The following is a 22,207-nucleotide window of genomic DNA, read 5'->3' as shown; positions in this document are numbered from 1 at the left end:
TTTCCTTTGGTTTCAGGAGTTTAATAGCTTGCACAATTAAACTGATGTCAATCCAGGTTTCAGGGGGTTAATAAAAGGCATGAAAAAAACAGGAGATTTTTTAATTTAGATTTGGAAGTGCTGAGGTCAGGGTTTATTCGAGATCATTAGGAAGTTGCCTAAACCAGCCTCAGGAGCAAACTGGCTCCTTTTACAGTAAGTTACTGCCTTTAAAACCACATGCTAAGCAGTTTTACATCTACTTCCACATTAGCAAAGTTACATAATAGCTTTCTGTCTCAGCTGTAGTCCAGAAATGAGAAAATACTTTAACAGATGTTCTTCAGTCGGACAAAAGAAGACAGAAGAATCACAGAACGTATCAGAGCGCAACACCCATAAACATGTTACACAACAGTCTTGGGAGAAAACTGCGTCAGACCATGAGCACTGAGTGTGGCAGCTCACCGCCATCTGACCCTGACGTTAATGGACCAATAGCTGATGGGAACAACAAGTTGGCATGCAGAGTGTGCGAGTGGCAACAGTTACATAAAAGTCATAACAGGCAGGACAGCCTATCAGATACAGAGGTGTTGCAATTTCAAGAAAACACACAGATTTCTAGGGAACGACAGGACGGCATGCTCTTATATGGCAATGTCAACAAAAATGAGAAGAACGTAAAAAGCACCTGGACATGTTTTAATATCAGAGGTTTTTTTTTTTATTATTTTTAAATTTTTTAATGTTGTGCAACAAATTAAATGCATCCACAGTTCTTCTTCCACAGATTGATCAAACAGGGACGCACATGTGGGGAAGCAGCTGACCACAGAGAGAAATATGAAACTCGCGCCCTCCATGCCACCCAGCAGCCAGCTCCAACAAGGTGACATTCCTGAGAAAACCGCAGTGCTTTGTAGAGCTCGCCTTCCCTCATTCTCCCTCCTACACCTCCCCCTTTCCTCCCCCTTTCCTCCCCCCTCCTCTCTTGTTCTCTCTCACACTCATCCCCTTTTTTCCAACCCATCTTTGAGCTGTAAAAGCTGCTTTGTATTGTGCGGAGGCTTGTGAAAACGGGCCAGGAGAGTAAAAGTAGGTCAGTGAGAAGGGATGGGAGAGGATGGAGGAGAGGGGGGGTGAGGAGAGAGAGAGAGGGAGAGAGAAAGGGAGAGGGAGGGAGAGAGGGGTTATTCAGAGTGAAAGGCTGAGGGAGGCAGGGAGGCTTACGTCACATGCCTCTGCCGTGTAAACTTGAACAAACTACTCAGAAATAAGCTCTCTCTTGTTGCTGCCTGAGGGAGCAGGTCAGTAGCGCACGCACACACACACACACACGCACACGCACACGCACACGCACACGCGCGCGCGCACACACACACACACACACACACGCACACACACACGCACACGCGCACACACACACGCACCTGGGTTACAGCAATTTATCAGTTTGCATCAAGCTGACATTTATAGAAAAAAATCACACACAGACTGATTAGTGCCTCGGAGCTAATGGGATCTGCTGGTGAACTTTATGACATTTTCTCATCTTTATTATAATTATTACTATTTTCAAGGTTTTATGGTGACCTGTTATGAAAGCCTGAAGATTATTTAGTTCATTAATTTACTGGGACTTGAAATGTGTAGCTTTGAGGGAAATATAACCACTTTTATACGTCACTCTGTAGAGTCATGACCAGGGGCGGATTATGGGACAACGGGCCCCTGGGCACAGACATGTGAAAGGCCCCACCACCTCTCCTACATATGAATTTTGCTTTTCAATTTTGTTTCCATGTGGATGTTTTTATGTCTTTTTTAGTCATCTTGTTTCTATTTGGTCATTATTGTGTCTTTTTGTAGTTGTCCTGTGTCTTTTTCTGGTTGTTTGCCCCGTCTTGTAGCTTTATTATGTCTCTTGTAGTAATATTGTGTCTCTTTGACATTATTTTGTTGCTTTTTGTATTTGTTTTGTGTCTTTTTTTGGTTGGTTTGTCTCTCTTTGACTCTTTGAGGTAATTTTGTGTCTCTTTGATGTAATTTTGTGTTTCCTTTTTAGTTGTTCTGTATCTCTTTGAGGTATTTTTGTGTCTCCTCTTGGTTGTTTTGATCCTTTTGTAGCTATTTTATTTCTGTTTGCAGTTGTTTTGTGTCTCTTTGTAGTTATTTTGTTTTTCCTTGTAGTTGTGTTGTCCCCTTCAGTCATCTTGTTGTGGTTAATTTGTGATTCCTTGTAGTCATTTTGTGAGGTTTTGATATTGTGTTGCCCCTTTTTGTAGTTATTTTGTGTTTCCATAGTTGTTGTGCATCTCGTTGTGGTCTCTTTATGCCTCCTTCTGGGCTGCATGAGTTAATTTGAGTGATGTTTGGCAGGTGAGCACCAATGGGACCCATGAGTAGGCCCCTTCAGTAATCCATCCACGCTCATTACATCACCGGCAGACAGCTTTTACTTGAGATAAAAACTATGATCATTTTGGTTTGGCCACATTTTTGTCTCAGCGTTTGCCCACGCACACGAGTTTATATTCACCTGTCTCTGCAGTGTACAACCCTGGATTTTTAACTTCTTACTGGTGTGAGGAAGTCCATGAAAGCTGGTAAATCACAGCGAGAAGTGAGTGTGTATTTGTGTGTATGTGTGTGAGAGAAGGGGGTGTTGGCCCTGCGCTGCCTGCGGTGATCAACAACCCTGGCTGGTTATGTAACTGGGATGCTGCAGTATGTAGGTCAGCAGCACAGGGAGAGGCAGCGCTGGGGTAAGGAGGATGAAGCCGAGGAGTGTGTGTGTTGGTATGTGTGTGTGCATGTTCACACTTCTGTATTTCAGCATTGAGTCATTATAGCTGAATACACACACACACACACACACACACACACACACACACACACACACACACACACACACACACACACACAGGATGTACAGGTTATATCATACCGAGCACACATCAAAAACCATCCTGCTGCAGAGAGCTCTGCAGAAAGAGGCTCATATTCACAGGCAGAGAGGGAAAAATCACGAGAAACTCGACGCATTGTGCAACAAAGTCGAACTGACCCAGCTTTAAACATTAACTTAGTGTGTGTATAGCAGATGTTTGCTTTACACAATCCGATCCTCGTAGAAATAATTCACAAGGTTTTTCTCTGATGCAATTAAAAATGTGAAAGGATAAAAATGAATGACATAGGAAAAATAAGAACTAGTCTGTATTTTTTAGGAATCTTCCGAATGGAGACCTGTTGTGCTGTGTTGAAAGAAATCGGATAAAGCAGTCAGATAATGCTATTTCTGATGGAATTATACAAATTATATTATTACATTACCAAAAATTATAAATAAATGTTAGCAATTATAAATATTATTATACAAATATTATGCAAAGATTTTAGATTTTAGAATTCAGTCAATCAGTTATCAAAGTAATACCTACAAAATGATCATTTGTGTATCAGTTAGTCATCTTTTTTTATTTGCAAATTTGGGAAGAAATCTTTGGTTCTCTGTCATGCCACCACAATTAACAGAGAATCAAAAAAGGGGAACGTTTTTAACGAAACACAGCCGCATTCAACAACAGCAAAACTATATAAAAACATTTGTTTACTCATCTCTATAAACAGATATTTGAACATGTAAGCAAAGTCTGAGGCAACAGAGCTGGACTTTGGGAACGGCAGCTTCTCGATTTGTGTGAATAAATATTTGGTGTTTGTAGGTCACCTTTTATGGCTCTCTATTTGTGATTTCAAGTTTACAGGTTCTGTTGTTTTTGTTTTTTTTTAAAAATGTTTTTCTCTTAATGTTTTTCCCTAATGTTTTTGCACTGCATGTTTAGTTTAACTGTTAACCCTTTGAAACCTCAACATCACTTTTCCTGTGCTGCTTTCTAACACCTTTTAAAAGTATTTAAATCTTTGAACCCTGAGCAAATTGAGCAAAATTGTGTGACTTTTTTGAGAAACATGGTTAAAAAGACAAGCAAATTGGCAAGAAATTGTCCCCAAACTGCAAAAAAAATGTATATTTAGAAAAATGTTTTTTAAAAGCTAGGAGAAATTGTCTAGGAAATAAAGAAAAAGCTAGGTTAAAACTATATTTATAATTACCATAATTAAATATTCAAAATTATATTACAGAATTATTGTATTTTTAAGCACTTTTTCCAGGTCTATTCCTCGCTTGTTTGTTTTTGCATTTTCTTTAACTTATTTTTTTGTTTTTATTTATTTATTTATTTATTTCTTTATTACTAATTTCTTGCCTATGTTTGGGTAACTTCTTCTTTCACTGCTTATTTCCTTCTTCCTGTTTTTGAAAGAGATCAGGTTTCAGAGGGTTAGTACTCTATATTTCTTTTAAAGTCTGGTAACAGCTGGCCATATGACAGTTCCAGAAGTATTTTTTAGAAGTATTTTTTATTTCAGCACCATAAATGGGGCTCAGATTGGGAACACGCCTGCAGGAAGCCTGAGAGAGAAAACAGAGCGAGGCAGAAAAACGACTCCTCTGTTGAACATGCTTGGTTGGCTGCGGTTCAGGAGAGAGTTATGTTGCCTGCCATGACCCATTCAATCCCCGCTGCCTCTGTCTACACAGCACTGTAAAATAGGTCAGTGCGTGCTCGTGTGTGTGCACTGCTACAGATGTGTGTACAACAATTATTTGCGGACTGCCAACTTAAGTGACTTCAGTAGGACAGGCAAACACACACAGACACGCACTTTACCGATGCATTTACATCACAGCGTCAAAAATAGGCCACAAGAAAGTTGTGCACTTTAGAAATGAAAGTAGGCCAATAGGAATAACCGCATGTGTGTGTGCGCACGCGTGTGTGTGTGCAGAGAGATGAATCAGCTCTATGTTATGCAATGCTAAACCGCCCTTGGGTCCCATTACCATATCTTATGCCCTTGTGCTACAGGAAGTAGCCTGCTGGCGTGTGTTTGTTCAAATGGAGGGTACAGAGAGTGATAACCTTTTTATATCTGGCATTAACGATCCGTCATCTGTCCGTTGAATTTGTTTTTCTGCTGAACCTTCACTTGATTTTTAACTGTCTCTGTGACGATATTTGATCACTGCTCTTTCTTTTATAATCAAGGCACCTTGGCAAGATACCATTTGGGGAAGGTTTTGTGAACTCATCTGAGTCCTCTTGATTATAAAAACTGTTCATATATTCTTTATCAGGTGTTTTTGGATTTAAATATTTATTTGCTTAATCAACTAAAAAGTAACATTTTAAAAACAAAAAATAAGCTCATCCTTTCTGACTGTTTATTTCCAGTCTAAACTATGGCAAAGGAAGTGGTGCGAAGGTTACTTCATTTTTTAAAAGTGTAAGATTTAGGGCAGGGCTCGGCAACCTTTAATATCAAAAGAGACATTTTCAGCAAATAAAAAATTAAATCTGTCTACAAGGTTTTTTTTTAGTTTTTTTTTTGAACAGAGCTTTTTGTATGTGTTTTGGCCTTTCGTCCACACAACAACTGTGTTTTAGGTCACTGAAAATGAACCTTTGTAAAACTCCCTGCAGGTTGAAGATGTTCAGAAACTCAGGGGCCGTTAACACGGCAACAGTTGTTGCATGAAACATTAAACTTTTGTTGCAGTTTGACCTTTTGTTCATACGACAGCGGCGTTGTGGGGGCCTAAAAAAGCAATCCTCTATGATGTGTCATTACAAAGTTACACCATCAACTACTGGCCTGGCATGCAAGCTACAGTGTTTTCGGTTGTTTTTGCAGATCCTCATCCCCAAAATGTTATCATATGAATGCAGATTTTTTTTTTAAATGCAAAGGAAAGACTTTTCTGTTTTAGTAGTTTAGTAGTAGTAGTAGTAGTGTTTTAAACGAGTGTATATTTTGTGCAATGGCAGTCATGACCCAAACAGTGCATGTTCTCACCATGATAACTGGATTTCTTTGCATGTTTACAGTTAAATGTACAGTTACTCTCCCACTATATTTAGGACCAGAGGTGTCACAAAGCACTATGGAGGAAACTGTTCCAGGAAGCCTCTGATAATAGCTTCCTATCCGAATGATTAATATCTTTTCCTTCATGTGGCTTTAGGGTTACAGTAATGCTGCCAGTTGTGTTTTGCATCTTTATCTAGATGGGGTTTTTTTTTTTTACAACAGTTCTAATGTGAATGTAATATTTTTGTTTATGTGGATGATGTGGTATTCTTTTAAAAGCTATCTAACTGTCTAATCTTTTCTTGTTAAAGTAAAAAATCTATGCAATGTGTGAATTTGCAAACATAAATTAGTGTGAGAGTCATCTCACCTGTAAACCTCATAAAAGCAGTAAGCGTGCTAGTTTCCAAGAAACTGAGCTTTTAAAGGTTTCACATTTACACGCGCAGAGAGCAGCTTCATGCTGTCTCATCCTGAATACTGATTCAGTCCAGACACAAAAGTTTCCCACGTAGCTGTTGGAGAGCTCTGACTCAGGTGTTATGAATGCGTCTGTCCTACCTCCGCTCAAAATGATTCATATCTGTGAGCTGTATGTGTACAATACAAATATTTGACTGACTTCAGAGGAACGCTGTTAGCCTCTGAATACATTAACCCAAGTGCACAGTTTCAAATCCAAACTGCCACGTTGTTCCATAAATATTTTAACTGGAACATCACCAGAGATCAATAAAGTTAATTAAACACAGAGAAAATCGAGACTACCTGCCTTTATACTCTGGTGACACTTTACAGCAAAGCAATGAGGGTTTTGTTTCCAATAAAAACTTTTTACATTATTAACAAAGCATTTATGTACGCTGTAAAGTTTATAATTAAAATAACCTTGCAGATGGCAGCCAGGATGTGTGGACATGGATTTTGTTGTTGTATTAAATGCTAATTTAGCTGCTTTTGTGCTGTTTTACTCCTACCTCTCTATCTATACAGAAGGGACACCCACACACATTAAGTTTGCTTTTAAATATTTGCATGTTTTTCAGTTTGAAATATGTGATAAAGCTACAGGTGGGACCTCCCAAACAATGGAGGCTTTGCAAACCACAGTTACGTTGCTTTTGTAGCTTATCATATAGGTTGAAACATGAATCTTACACTTCAGCAACACTGCTTAGGTTTAGGTGCAAAAAACTCTTGGTTATGGTTCGGAAAAGATCATGTTTTGGCTTAAAATACCCAGTTTTTGTGGCACAATTCCAGCAGGACACTTAGAGATGTCTTGCTAAAAAACAGCTGCTTTTTGTGGCACTATCTCAGCAAGAAAAAACACACAGGGTTGCTATAAAATGGCTATGGTTGGGAACTAAAAGCCCCTGAAAAAACGAATACATTTTACAAAAAAACATGTTTGAGGCTAAAAAGTTGCTGGAAATACAGTAACTAGTCACGAAAGCACAACCACTTTTTTTCTTTGGTCTTAACAGTAGTCTGCAGCTTAGCAGGTGTCTCACCTAGGTGTCTTTTGTTTGCGACAGAGCTTATTTTCTACAGTAATCCAAAATCCATTGGTAAAAACTTACAGGCTCTTTAACAAGGCAACCAGGGCAACGCTAATTTGCGGATCAGCTTACAAAATAAAGGTCAACCCTGCAGCCCTCCCTCTATATGAGGCTGTCAAAGTCTGGGTTTTATGGTGGCAGACAGGTGCAGACATGCTGCAACTTAAGTAAAAACCTGCAAATAGTCTAAATGGAAGCAAATTACGAAAACATCTTCATTAAGACATATGCGCAGCATTTGGAGAAAATGCATGATGCAAATATCACAACATGACACAAAAAAAAGCTGCGAAACCACAGCACAACACATTAGAAAAACTACAGTACACCACAACATGCGTGTGTCCAGAGGACACTTCATAGTGATGAACACATCTGGACGCTCTTGTTTTGGCTGCGGTTTATGACGTCTGCTGTCAGTGATGTTGGAAAATGAGCTAAAATGTCATACGGCAGCCGACGAAGGCAAATACCTTCCTCTGACGTAAACTTACTTCCTCTTTGTTCAGGGATTTAATATTTTAGCTCATTTTCCAACACCACCGATGGATACCTGACTTCAGCAACATAAGTCACAAACTTCAGCCAAAGAGCGTCTGAAGTGTGTTTCCTCTGTAAACACCTCCGACGTCTCATAGCTTTTGCCGCTTGTTTTCCTAATGTGTTGTCGTAATTGCAGCACATTGTCCAAAACCTGTGCATATGTCCACATGAAGATGTTTTCTTAATTTGCTCCTGTTTTGTCTTAATTGCATGTTTGTTTTTTTTAAGTTGCAGTGTGTTTGCCACTGTCAGCCACCGTAGAGTTTTCCAAATCAGCAGGGTATATTTAAAAGTTTTGCTCTTTTTATTTGCCATTTTTTCCCTCTGCTGCTCTGCTCAACAAGAAAACTCTGATTGGTAAACACAAAGAGGGGATTTTGGCTGGAAAGGCTTGTGACTTTAAGAAGATACCCACTTGATTTGTTTAAAGCAGAGTGGTGCAGCCTCATAGTAACTTCAGATATATGTTAGGACTGTGCATTTTGTCCCCCATCATTTACACTGAAATTATTTCAGGACTTGATCTCCTTAGGGCCAGTATAAGACAGATCTACACATCTTTAAACCCACATATTTATACGATGCTTTCCTGCAGATACAGTATACACAGCTGGTACTGTGCTGTTTCATCAGGTTTAATGCACAGTCTGCATTTTCTGTGTAAGCCAACATGACTGGAGCTCCAGCAGCAGCCTGACAGACAAACAACATGTTGAAGCGGTGCGGAGTGAGGTAACCTGCAGTCCTTCGTGGTGATTATTAAGTGGATTAACCCCTTTAGATTAGTCTCAGCCATTTCTCCCATCTGTCTACTGTTACGCTACAGATCTGCTACTGTACAACCACCTCAGGACACACACACACACACACACACACACACACACACACAGAAACGCTCATACACAAAACAAAAGTAGCATTAGAAATATGTGCACATGACCATGTGAGCAAATCTTCCCCCACTGACCTACTGAACTGTATATCTGTGTGTGACCTGTGAGTTACAAAACAAACACACACACACACACACACACACACACACACACACACACACACACACACACACGCTTGCTCACATGCTTACATAGATATGCTCACACAGTGGCCTTTGCCTCACATGCAAGAAAACACGCACACATGCACTAATCTCTGATTAGTCGTTGGTTATTATTTTCCAGCCGAGTGAACAGGAGACATGCAACTTGTGTTGCACGTCATGCATGTCCCTCTGCACAGACAGATTGAGACTCTTTGTGGACATTTTGTCTCTTTGTAGTTGTTTTACTTTCTTATGGTTGATTTTCCATCAAGAAATGTTTGTCCAAAGATGTACAAATCAAACAATATATGACATTCTGGGGCTATATTTTATAATAATTGGTGTCCGAGTTCCTCTGTGTGAAGCCTGTTTGGCATTAAACCCCGTAAAGTTTTATTTGATCTTTTTGTTGCATGTCTTTGTGGGGGGTTTTCATCTCTGTAGACGTTTTGCATCTCCTTGTAGTGGTTTGATTGACTTTCCGACAACAAATATGTATGTGTGTTTGTTTTTTTCATATTGATAAAAATTGATTAAGCTTATTCTGAAGAAGGCCTGACCGAGTTACAGAGGACACAGAGGACAAGAGTGCACACATTCCTTATGATTTCTTATCTCCTGATCAGCAGCAAAAAATTAAGATTAAATCTAATTTAAGAAATAAAAATCACATAATTACATACAAACTTGTACCCTAACCTCAAGATATCACATGTTTCATCCTCCCACAAATTTGGTTTTTGACAGTATTTAGAGGAGGTACAAAAAAGTTTGTAATTAAGCAGCATATAATTGTTTTGTCTCTCTCTGTAAACGTTTCGTGTCTCTTTAAAATCATTCTGCATCTCTGTGTAGAATTTTAGTGTTTCTTTGTAGTCATTTTGTGTCTCTTTGTAGTTGTTTTGAATCTATTTTTAGACATTTTGCATCTCTTGTTTTATATCCGTTTTGTACCTTTATAATTGTTTTGTGTTTTTATAGACATTTGAATTTCTTTGTAGTCGTTTTGGGTCTTTTTTTGTTATTTTGTGTCTTTGTAGATGTTTCGCACCTCTTTGTAGATGTTTTTTGTGTCTCTTTAGAAGTTTTGCATGTCTTTGTAGACATTTTTTCTGTCTTTGTAGAAACTGATGAAGTTTATTTTGAAGTTTATTCAGAAGAATGTTTCAGTCTCTACACAAATTTGGCTACAAAAAGTACAAATCAAACAAAATATTACATTTTAGGCAGCTATTTTATTATAATTGGTTTTCAAGTTCTTATATGTACGGCCTGTTTGGCATTAACCAGCAAAAATCAGCACATTGTGCATCATGATTTGTATGACAAGTGCACATATAAACTCTGATCCTGCAAGCATTTCACTAATATGTGGAACTGCAGCAACATGCTCAATTCAACTTTCTGGTCAGGAATCACTCAAAATTTGGTACACCGCATCCTTCTACCCAGCCATAATCTCTCCAGGCAGATAAAAAAAATAGGCATGGTTATCTATTGCAATGTGCTGAGAACTGCAACCACATGTAAATGAAAAACCTCTGTACATTTTCTGTTGAAATAACAAATTTAGTAGATTAGGCAGCACTGATACAGCTTTGTGATTTTTTTGTGCCTTCTAGTGTTAACTGTGTAGCACAATATTCAGACGTTTAAGTGTTTCTCATCAGTCATCAAAACCTTTTAATTACTAGTTGTTTTTTTTTGACAGTGAACTGGGGATGCTGCAGTTCATGGTCGGCGTCCGGGGTGAGCCGCTCACCAAACTATGTTTATATGGAACGTCTCATATAATTTTGACCCCATACAAACTATTATTTGCATCACAGTCTGAGCTGCTACTACACCAAACTACTGAGGATTTTATTTTTTGCTGCTCCAAAAAGAACAAACGCTCCATGAAAAAACAAATCATGTAAAACTAATTTCAGCAGCTCTGAGTGAATCTCCTGTGAGTCAACCCGTGGCTGAACTGAGACTCATTTATATTCGGCTCTCACATGATACCAGTTAACTGAATGTTACTCAGCCTATTGATTTCAGTCAAGTCAGTCTATAAGTTCATGCCAGGAAAGTGGCCTGATCTGGCCCCGTATACACACTGGATGTCATTAATACTCAATTAGCCGCCAGGCCTCGGGGCAGGGAAGGACAAAAAGAAACCACAAATGTGGAGACTCGGCTCTGCCCTCAGGAGAAACACATGCATGCTTTAATGCAATAACAGCGGTCAGATGCGGGTGAGAGAAGCATGTGACGTAAATGTCACTGTGACATCCTGCACAGGTGGGGACGGTCAAAACTAATACAGGTAATCACACACATATGAATGATGGGTTTGGTTGCCATCTGATATAGATAAATAGCCCCATGAAAGGCAAAGAAGTTCTGTTTTAAAATGTATTTTTACTCTCTGGCTTTTAACTCACTAAGTGTTGCCTTTCTGTATTATGGTCCTTTTGTCTTTTAAAGTGGTCTCTGTGTTTCTTCTGCACTGTTAAAATGATCTCTCTGTGTTTTCAGTGTGGTTTTTGTTATATATATATAAATAAATATATATGTATGTATATAGTATGTAATTGGTATTCTCCGTGTAGAACATCTGTGGAGCTTCTGAGCATGCTCTTTTTTTGAGTTGCCTGAAAGTGTGCTACAGTTTGGCCAAAAATCTTGGTGCAAATTTGGAGTTGATATAATTTAGGAACAAAGAAAAGCAAACAATAATCAAAATATTCATATCAACAGCCAAAAGTGACTGAAATGACAAAATTCTGAGTCATAAACTGGCCAGGAATACAAACCACTACTCAACACCATATACTGCAAATACATGTATAAACGGGCTAGATAAGAAGTAGTACTGCTACTGCAGATAAAATGGAGAGAGTAAAAGAAAGGATAAGCAGAAGAGAGGAAATGAAAGAGTGTATATTTTGCCTCTGAACCAGCTATACACGTACATACACACACACACGCACACACACGCACACACACGCACACACACACACACACACACACACACACACACACACACACACACACACACACACGGCCCACTTGCACTGAACTCTTAGAAATCTGACCCCTTGAATGTGTTAATGAGTGTGTGTGTTGAAAATATGGAAATTAGAGGCCCGACAACAAGCGGCAGAACTGGCCAGACAGGTCACAACCTCCCACCACCACACACACATCTGTCACCGTGACCTCCGACCTCCCACATTGTTAAATGTTTCATCAGGGCGCAGCGGCTGGAGAACGACCCCATTGGGGTCCTCACTCCTCTCCTCGCTCCCTTTCATTAACGTCTCTGCAGATCTTTAGTCACGACAAGTCGTGTTTGTTCTTTTGTTTGATTTGCAGCATCGTTTCCGCGCAGAGATTTTATCTGAACTCATTTCACAGCGACATAAATGTAGGTCACTTCTGAAAATAGCGGATGTTTGACTGAAGGAGAAACCAGTTGTTTCACTTTGAGCAGGATGAGCGAACACGAAACATTCACAGCATTTGTGTTTGGCTCCACCTGGTGGTCGGCTATGACCAAAATGTGAGATCGAGAGATTCAGCTGTCACTATTGTCAGTCCCTCAGTCACCTACAAAGCCAGAGCTCATAACAAGTTTACAAAATTATAAACTGAAGCCAAAAGTATGTTGCTATCAGCAGCCCAAATATCAATCTTTACCATTTGTTCTGGACTTAAGAAATTCCTAAATCATAAGCAATAGAATAAATTAGGGCTGCACAATTAATCAAATATTAAATAATAAATATTCTGTGCATTCTGTGATGGCATGTTTATTTTTAGTTAACTAAAACTATTTTTAGTAAGTTTTAGTTTTTAGCCTATATTTTGGGCAGAATTTTAATTATATTTTGCTTTCAGGAGATGCACTGAACTCAGGTCAAGAAGAACCTTATTTTAAGTCTTACATGATGCAAATATTTGTTAGCTTGCAGGAATGTAGCACATTTTAAAGAAAAAATGCTCTGTTGATTTAAGTACAAATTTATTCATATTTTGCTTCTAGTAGATGCACTTTGAAAAAGGACCAGTCTTGTTATGATGCTAAAGTTTGTACATCAGCAGGACTGTGGCACAACATGGAAGTGTAAAGTTATGTTTATTTAAATGTGAAAGTGCAATTAAAATACTTAAATTTCTATCAAATAATCAATGAATAATCCTAATCCCTAAAATCAATGAATGAATCATGATAAATAATCGTGATCCAAATATTAATCAAAAATAATGATGATTATCAATTTAGCCATAATTGTGCAGCCCTACAATAAATAAAAACAATTGTAGCAACATGATAAATAGTAAATTAGCTTTATTAATGGACATTTAATACTAATTTAACAGCAAGTGTTTAGATTAAGCTTTAAAAATAAAGAATCTGTTGAGATAAAATATGAGAGAAAAGACATACAGTGACGAACATTAGGAAGAAGAAAAAGAACAAAAAAAAGCCTCCTATTAATATAAACAGACAGACGGACAGAGTTAAAGTCCTCCTTCATATTTTCTATTGCAGCTGCCAGACCTTTGTTACCAACCTCTCACCTGACTCAAAACAAACCACAGCAGCATTAAAGCTGCACCCACAGATGCAAAATCCACCCCAAAACATAGGAGAAACCTCACCAGTATGTTATTATTTTTATTATTTAATTTTAAACAGGGATGTAAACTAAAATTTTACCTTCAAACCAGATTGAACATTTGCAGAAAGCTGCCTTAAGAGTTTTGGGGAGGATTTCACATCACTGAGGCGATCTTATAAATGTCAAAATAAAAACACATACTGAGACACTTCATTTTCACATACACGAACCGTTCTTCAGATTAATCTCATAGCACTCACTACACGTGGCCTGCGGTGCTTTTATCACCCTGGATTACAGACTGCAGCGACTCACAGCCTCAGCTGAGTCACAGCCCTTATATCCCTTATATTCAGAGAAGATAACAGAAATATTTCTGTGTCAGGTATCCAACTCCTCTTCAAAAATAAACGTCGCAGTGCGGGCAAGACCACTGGGTTTGTGCACACAATGTTCACATACAATGTCTCCTTTGTTTAATTATAGCGACCATAAAGAGTCAGTTTCCTTCATACAAAATGAATCCAAACCTAAGTTGTTCTTATGAGAAAGCAAAGCAATTATCAGAATACTTCACCCACAGAATGACGAGCTGAATATCTCACCGCGTGTTACGTTAAAATTTGTAAAGGAAACTTTTCTTTTTTATGCTTCCGGAGTTAATGGAGAATCCAGAAAAAGGCGAACATTCCTGATGAATTTAATAACATTTAATCAAAATGTTTTTTCATAAACTCTTACAAAACTTGTACAGTATAATCCGAGTCTCATTTATCAAACATGCATTTTCGCTCAGACGTGGTATAAAATACTTAGAGTAGTGAGAATGTTTTAAATTGTAGTGTTTTACTGAAAATGCACGTGTTTGTGAAGTACTGAGCATAAGACTGGATAAATGTGACTTGGTTTTTACTGTGTGAGCTGGTGAGAGTTTGTAAACGGACGTTTTGATACAGTTTTGCTGTTGCTAAATGCAGCCCCACTTTCAATTTATGAAGGTTTGCCTTTTTTGGATATTCAATTCACCATGGAGACATTTGAGGAATATGTTTTCTTCACAAATTCAAGGTCAAAAGTGGTTAGTACCTGTTGTTAGAGTCGCAACGCCATGAGATTTTTATGTTGTAACAGCTGTCAGAGAATATATCACAGGTTCACAGTATTACAGAATTATTATTATTATCTATTACAATGACCCTAAATGAATGAAAAGATTTTTTGTTGAACAAACATTATATAATTGAAAGTCTAACCATTGTTTTTAATTAAAGTATTTTGAAAATAGCTCAAATAAAGGCGACATTCTTCGCCTAGCTACGTTTCTTTCAATATAGTAGACTAGTAAATGTACACAGTATAATAACATCTTTATGCCACCTGAAACCTTAACTGTTACACAGATGGTCACGTTGTGGGTGAAGTATTTCTGTAAGTACACTTACGACTGAAAAACAGATGTAGAATTGAAGACTGCCGAGAGACATTAAAACAATCAAAACAGAGACAAACACATTTTCCTCATGCCACTTTTGCTCTAAAAGCTGAATACTGAAATGCATTAAATAATTTAAGTTGATAAAATTACATTAAGTTACATTAAAACATTTAAATCCTCAACTAGAAGATGAAACAATACTTATAAATGGACAAATTTCAATGTTGGGAGTCCAAACGGGGTTTCAAACACCGCTGATTCAACAAGGAGTCTCGTTGTTCTTCCAAAGTGCTTAATCATCATCTAACAGTGAGCATCAAGACTTAGTCACTCTGTTTGCGTAGTTAGAGTCAGTTACTCATCGAGCCACATGGGCTGCAGGAAAGTCCCACGTCTGTTGTACAAGTCCGAGACAATAAACTGCAGCCAAGTCCTCCGGCCTGATCCTGCTGCCACGTTTTCTCCAGTAAAATCACGACACATGACCGCTTCCCTGGACCAGATGATGAAGCACCGTTCATTTTAAAATCCACGCTGCCACGAGCATTTGTCCACATTAACATAAGTGTCTATATCTCAGAAAAAAGGTCCCAAAAATGTGAATTGTGGTTCATTAATCCAAAGATGTTGATGTTTAAGAATCCTAATTTCTGTCTCAGTTTCTTCTCCGTGGACATTTGTCTCTTCTTGCTTCACTCTTTAAACAGAATAATTCTCAGTGTTGCTCCCAGTGGAGACTACGTCCTCATGAGAGCTCCTTATTTTCAGTCACAGCTCAGTATCTCCAGAGTCTCTACATCAGTGTGACTCATGTCTGCTGCACAGTGACAATCTCATGGCGATGAGATGATACAAACAGCCACAGATGTGCTGTTGTGCCTTTGTCTGCAGATGAGCAGCTGCTTTGTCTTCTAAATGTCCTTTAACAGTCAGTCGGGATAGATGCTTTTCACTTAGCGTGGCAGCTCTTGGGTTGAGCTCCAGGAGAAGAAGAGGAGCCCAGATGTCTCCCGTGGCTCCTCCAGCGCTGACGCAGCACAAAGTCATAGTTGGCGGAGGTGCACATGGCATAAAATACGTTGGCTTTGTCGGGGATCTGGAGCTCTGAGGCAGAGAGAGGAATGATGATGAAGTGCTGCAATTCATTTTCTATCAGCCTGCTGTATCTGCTCGTATTTCAGTGAGCGATCGCCGATGTTTGTCAGAATGAAACGGAGAGTCACTTTCAGGGATGATGGCTTTTTAAATCTATTTAGAAAGACTGAAAGCTTCATGGAAGTAAATGAAAACACGAAAAGAGTTACACCCCTCCATGTACAGCAGCATTATAGTTTATTAACGGCAGTGGCAGTGTAGGAACTGATTTTCGCTTCCTCTACACTGGATTTTCCAACATTTACCGTTTGTGTACAGAGACCGCAACTTTTTGTGCTGCTGGATCGCTGAATGACAGATTATTTGGGCCTTAAAACGCTATTTTTGGCCCATACCTGTTTTCACAAGGATGACACAAAATGCACAGACCCATCTGCAGGCAGCTTTGTCTGTGTGGCTGCTGTGGAACAAAGCTGGCGCTCCCATTTTTACCAGCAGACATCAGTGGGTGCAGCGAAACAGTGGGAGAGGTGCCAAAGCTGGAAGTGACGTTACCTGAGAGAAATCGGTAACAGTGAACGGTAATGTGTCTCCCAGCTCATTTGAGATTTCATTTGTTCGCAGGTTGTGCTAAAACAGCGCACAGCTACAAGTTGTCAGGAACATCTGGCTATTGTGATGTGCGGTTCTGCATAACGTGCATCAATCTGTGGTAAGGACGTGTAACTGTGAAGCATTTTAGGGACTTCACATGATAACAAAATGCTTTGAAAACGTTTTCAAACCTGCAGCGAGTTAAAGCCTGCGAATACACGCACCATGAGAACAAAACAGTGAGCCCTGAATGACAGTCGCCTCTTTCACTTCGTTATTATTAAATTGTTGTAATTTATCAGATTAAGAAAAAAAACAAACTTAAAACAACATGATATCAGCATCACGAATCAACCACTGACAAAAATCACATCAGCTGACCACTGTACCTGATTAAATATTGCTGTACGTTTAGTTCAAGGTTGATTTTTCTCTTTAGCATAAAAGAAAACAGACGTCTGACTCCTGCATATTAGGCTTAAAGTTCTGGTAAGTTTTTGGTTCGATGCTGCTCGACTGGCAGCTTTGTAGTTCATCAGCTTTAAACGTTACGTCACGGTGGTTTTGCTTGCGTCTCGTCTTTGATCACATGTTACTGATGTTGTTTTACTGATTTTGACGATTTAAAACAGAAAAGAAAATGAAGCCTTTGAGCTCACCCTGTTTAAAATAACATTAGACTGCCTTGCAGGAGAAGATATTCACCTTTTCCGTTGTTGAGCATCTGGCAGAGGTTGAAATATTGGCAGCTGACGTCCTCCATGTTGTGTTTCTCCAGAGCCCTCTGAATCACCTGAGGCGTGTGGTCCTGACTGGTCAGCTGGAGATCAAACACACGCCAGATGTCAAAATACAACCGAAACTTACTCCGAATACATACACAGATGTGACGATCACCTACATTTGAAAGCCTGTCATTTTATTTATAACATAGTTTTGTAGGTGTTTCCGCTTTTAATAGAGTGGCCTTATGACATAAAGTAAAATTGTTTTTAATGATCTACTATTTGTTTAAATAATTAATTAACATACTTGTGAACTGGCTCTGGTTACATGCATTTACAATCAGAAGTTATTTTAGATTTTTATTACATTTATTGATATTTTTTTTCTTCAAACACATTTGAAATGACTAAGTTGCAGCCTAAACTGATAATTTTGTCGTCAGAAAAGGTTAATTTAGTCTCTGCTAAAACTTATTAAGCTGATTCTTTACTCATCCACAGACTAGTTAGGTTTTTTATTATTATGTTTGGACTGCCGTCTTTCGGTGTTTGTTCATAAGTCTTGGTGTGATAAAAGCATCGCCACTTATTTGCAAATGTCACCCAAAATTTCTAATCTTTAAGATTTCTGATCATGCCTTCGTGCTATTTTTAAATCTTTTTCACTGGAACAGGTCAGCTGTGTTTCCTCGTAATGAGGCTGACACAACTGATGAAGCAACACTATCTACTTCCTCTTCTGCTTTCTTTTTGTTTGTTTTTTGAATTTCCTTTCTAAAGAAAGTGTTGGGACAACTTCAAACAAGCTGGCTGACCTCAGATACACCAGTTTACGCAACCGTTGTTCCTACCAGTATGCTCTTATAGACGTTTCCGTTGCTGACAGACTCCACGCTGACCCTGATGATACACGAGTCAGCGACCTGTTTGTTGTAGACGGGCAGCAGGGCCTGAGGAGAGCAGCTGGACGATGTCGGCTCTGGGCTCAGAACCAGAGAAGAAGAGCTCAGGTCTGGATGTGAGGAGGAGCTGGACAGACTGGGAGAGGAGGAGGACATGGAGCTGGAGGAGAAATCCTCTGTGACATTGTGCAGAGAGCCTGAGAGAGACTGAAAGACAAACAATTTTCCCAGTTTTTTAAACAAACTAAGTAGAAAATCCCTGTTTTGTGTTTTTAAACCATGTCCCTGCTGACGTCCACACGCGCTGACAGTAAAAACAGGAGGTGCTCACCTTGAGTTTGAGTCTGAGGGGGGAGGGCTGAGGGGCAGAGAGCTCCTCCATGTCCGAACTACTGGAGCCAGAAGATGACACACTTATCTGGTCGGCGTGGGTTTTTCTGAGAGAGCTGTCACTGACTGTTCGCAACCTGCAAACATAAACACAGTTTAGTCGTATATTTTTCCCAAAATAGCAACAATACTAATATATAGTATGATATATTAAATCAACATTAAATATTAAAATATTTTTCTTTATTTTATTTCATATCTTTATTTAATTGTTTTTATTTGCATTTTTTATTTATGTATTTAGAAAAATATATTTATTTAGAGATGGTATCACTATTACCATGCCTTTATTTTATTATTATATTCATTTTATTTCTCTTTTTATATGTATTTATTTTTACTTAAATTTTTTATTACTATTCCTATCTCTCTATTTAAATGTCATTATCTTTATTATTTTATTTTTATTTTTTCATTTTTTTTTATCTTTATTGGTCCTCTTTATCATCTTGTAAAGAGGTGTTTTTTTTTCTGTATTTATCCATTAATTTTTACTTTTAAAAAATGTATCACTATTACCATCTCTCTATTTAAATTTAATTGTTATCTTTATTACTTTTATTGATCATATATTTTTTTTAATTAATCAATTTTAATGTAGATTTTTGTATCATTATATTGTCATTATATGATATTTTATTATTGCCTTTATCGGACCTCTATATCTTCATGCACAGAGGTATTTATTTATGCATATTTACTCGTAAAGAAATGGGCATTTAAACTAAGACACTGAGCATGCCCTGAAATTTTCAATAAATAACACAGTTGCAGGAGACAATTTCACAACAGGGCAGCTGTGGTTATATTTTACAGGAAAGAGGGGGTTTTCCAGACTTACGAGGAAAGTTTCTTAGTGAGCAGACGGCTGCTCCACGTGTTGGGGGAGCTTGGACACGGGTCAACTGGAGGCTCGAGCTCACGAGACAGCTCATAGCTTCAGGAGACAAAAAGAGAAATGAAGAAATGATGAAAACTTTTCCAATCCACCTGAGTGTCGTTATTTTGCATTACAGTGGTGTTAGCGTGTTGGTGTTTATCTCACCTCTCCTGGTCTGTGAGCAGTGTGTGCGCCTGCAGCCAGGCGGTCATATGAGGGTTTACTGGGAGGTTATAGTGGGAGCACGAAGCCTGAAGCTGCCGAATCTGAGAGAGAATCTCAAACTCCTGCAAGGGAAAGAAAAAAAACAGAGCACAGATGAGATTATAGAAAGAAAGAATATGGCAGGAAATTTAAACATACTTCAGCTCTTGAAATTGAGAGCAGCTGTAGTGATTCATGTGAGAAACCACAAGGAGGCGCCACCTACCCGTCTGCGCTTCTCAAAGTTGATGAGTCCACCCTGTGAGAAAAGAAAAAAACAAACAGTGTCACAGATATGATCATAAAAAGCACCATAAAACAGAGCAAACTCAAACAGCAGGTGGGTTTGACGTACGCTCACCTCCACAGTGTCAGCCAGCGCTGTATCCAGCATGGTGAGGACCGTCAGGTAGGTGCCGAGGTACGGCACGACGCCACTGCTGAAGCTCTGAAGACACGAGTCAAGCAACATTTTTACATTTTGGCAATCACTGTAGCAAAATATTTAAACTCCTAAAAGTGGCTCAAATACAAAATTAGCTCAAAGTGAAAAAGGAGCAAGGTGAACCCAAGAGGACAAAATTTTGAGCTCAGTAAATGTCATGTCAATCAAAAATAAATAATTTGCTGTAACTGAAGAGGAAACATAAGCAGACAACTGAAAAAACAATCACTATTTTAACAAAGTAGATTTCATTACTTTTATTTATTTTTCATTATTTATTAGATTATATTGTATCTCTATTACCATATCTATTATTTTATATCATTATCTTTATTTATTTATTTATTTTTAATCAACTTTTTTATTAATCAATTTATTTCATTTTTATTTATATTTTTTCTCTTAATTTTTAATCTTTTTTTAACTGTCTCTATGCTTTATTTCATTATTTGTATTTTTAATTAATCAGTTTTTACTTTTTTTGTATCACTTACCATTTCTCTATTTTATTTCATTATTTCTATTCATTTACTTTTAATTGATCCGTTTTAACTTTGATTATTAGTAAAGCTGTTACCATCTTGCAGGTTTATTTGATTATTTTTATATATTTATTTTTTATTAATTTTTACTCAGACTTCTTGTAACACTTTAACATCTCTATACTGTTTCATCAGCTATTTCATCCCTATTTTTTAATTAAATCTTTTTCATATCCCTATTACCATCTATTTTATTTATTTATTTATTTTTATTCTATTTTTATTAATTTATTGAAAACTGACTATTGACTGTCTGTGTATTTGTATAAAGCTAAAACATATCTACATTTTTTTTCTACTCTAAATACAACAAATCCAAAGTCCTCCGGGTCAGACATGTCTTACATACAGGTTTGATGTATGGGGGGTATAAAACATTTTACACACAGCCCCACCCGGACTAAGTAAACTGCCAAACTGTGAGAAACTGCGCACACGTCAGTGTTTACACCACTAACTTATGTAAGTTGATGGCCAACAGTCATGTCAGTTGTAAGTGTGGAAACCGAATTAACGGATTGAAGAAGAAGAGGGAACTGAAAATTTGGTGCCTCCTTTAGTAAATTATATCAACTTGAAAACATGTGACTTTTAGGGAAGTAGAATTGATGATCCATTATTTTTAGGTGGCTGGCAGTAAATGTGAAATCAAGGTTATTTCCAAACAAAATGACAACTATTTTCTTACCATGATTTTGGACACTGGGCCGGGGGTGGCACTGCCGTCTGGAGGAGTCCCCTCCTGCAGAAAAAAGAAAAAAACACTCTTTTAACAAAGACATTTGCTATGATTCAGGGTGTTAATATGAGTCTGTGAGATGCCAACAGAGCCAAATGGTTATATAATTGTTCTCTTCATGGTTGAACGTCTGTTGACAGGCTGTTGTTGGGTGTGGGAGGGTGTCTCTGCAGTTAGCTAGAGCTCGACTAACCACTTTTATTTGTACTGGCGGCTAACAATGACCTTTTCATTATGCTATAGAAACTGGGCTGCTGATAACATCACTAAATACACACCGATACCGATAGTTTTTGACGGGAACAAAGGACACAGAGTGGCAGGTGAACACTCACTTTACTAATTAACCAACGATTAGAGGCCATTTACCGACATTACATTGTGTAATTGCAATTGCAATTGTAATTACAGGTTCATATAAAATACTTTTCATATTACACTAAGGCTGCAACAATTACTGTAATTATTTTTTTATTCTGTACACAATTAATTGATGAATTTCAAACTCAATTAAATGTCAGAAAATAGTGAAAAATGTTCAGGGTGACATCTTCAAATTAGAGGTCAATTAATTTAT

The 22,207-nt window shown here is 38.0% G+C and overlaps 1 protein-coding gene and 1 long non-coding RNA gene across 9 annotated transcripts in view; one reads left to right on the top strand and one right to left on the bottom strand.

Moving 5' to 3' along the window:
* Nucleotides 1-22,207, bottom strand: part of rgl3a (ral guanine nucleotide dissociation stimulator-like 3a) — an 81,362-nt gene that overhangs the window by 38,773 nt on the left and 20,382 nt on the right. For 3 of the 8 annotated variants that reach the window (XM_088073893.1, XM_088073898.1, XM_088073908.1), the window contains 9 exons: nt 21,580-21,633; nt 20,266-20,352; nt 20,131-20,163; nt 19,866-19,987; nt 19,662-19,757; nt 18,762-18,897; nt 18,380-18,637; nt 17,509-17,623; nt 16,244-16,764 (listed from right to left, as the gene is read on the bottom strand). In XM_088073893.1, coding sequence (XP_087930019.1) covers nt 16,580-16,764; nt 17,509-17,623; nt 18,380-18,637; nt 18,762-18,897; nt 19,662-19,757; nt 19,866-19,987; nt 20,131-20,163; nt 20,266-20,352; nt 21,580-21,633 — 1,086 coding nt within the window. In that variant the 3' untranslated portion in view covers nt 16,244-16,579. Of the gene's footprint in view, nt 1-13,388; nt 16,219-16,243; nt 16,765-17,508; nt 17,624-18,379; nt 18,638-18,761; nt 18,898-19,661; nt 19,758-19,865; nt 19,988-20,130; nt 20,164-20,265; nt 20,353-21,579; nt 21,634-22,207 lie in introns of those variants that run through there. The other 5 variants (XR_015775767.1, XM_088073903.1, XM_088073906.1 and 2 more) reach the window with 2 other exon arrangements.
* On the top strand, nt 1,360-6,877 carry LOC148190040 (uncharacterized). The gene is made up of 2 exons (XR_015775776.1): nt 1,360-2,024; nt 2,068-6,877. It is a non-coding gene; the product is annotated as an uncharacterized LOC148190040 (long non-coding RNA).

This window comes from Plectropomus leopardus, chromosome 3 (genome assembly GCF_026936395.1).
Source record: "Plectropomus leopardus strain MGB_pleo_1.0 chromosome 3, ASM2693639v1, whole genome shotgun sequence".
Taxonomy (NCBI): domain Eukaryota; kingdom Metazoa; phylum Chordata; class Actinopteri; order Perciformes; family Serranidae; genus Plectropomus; species Plectropomus leopardus.
This window is presented reverse-complemented; position numbering and strand designations above follow the sequence as displayed.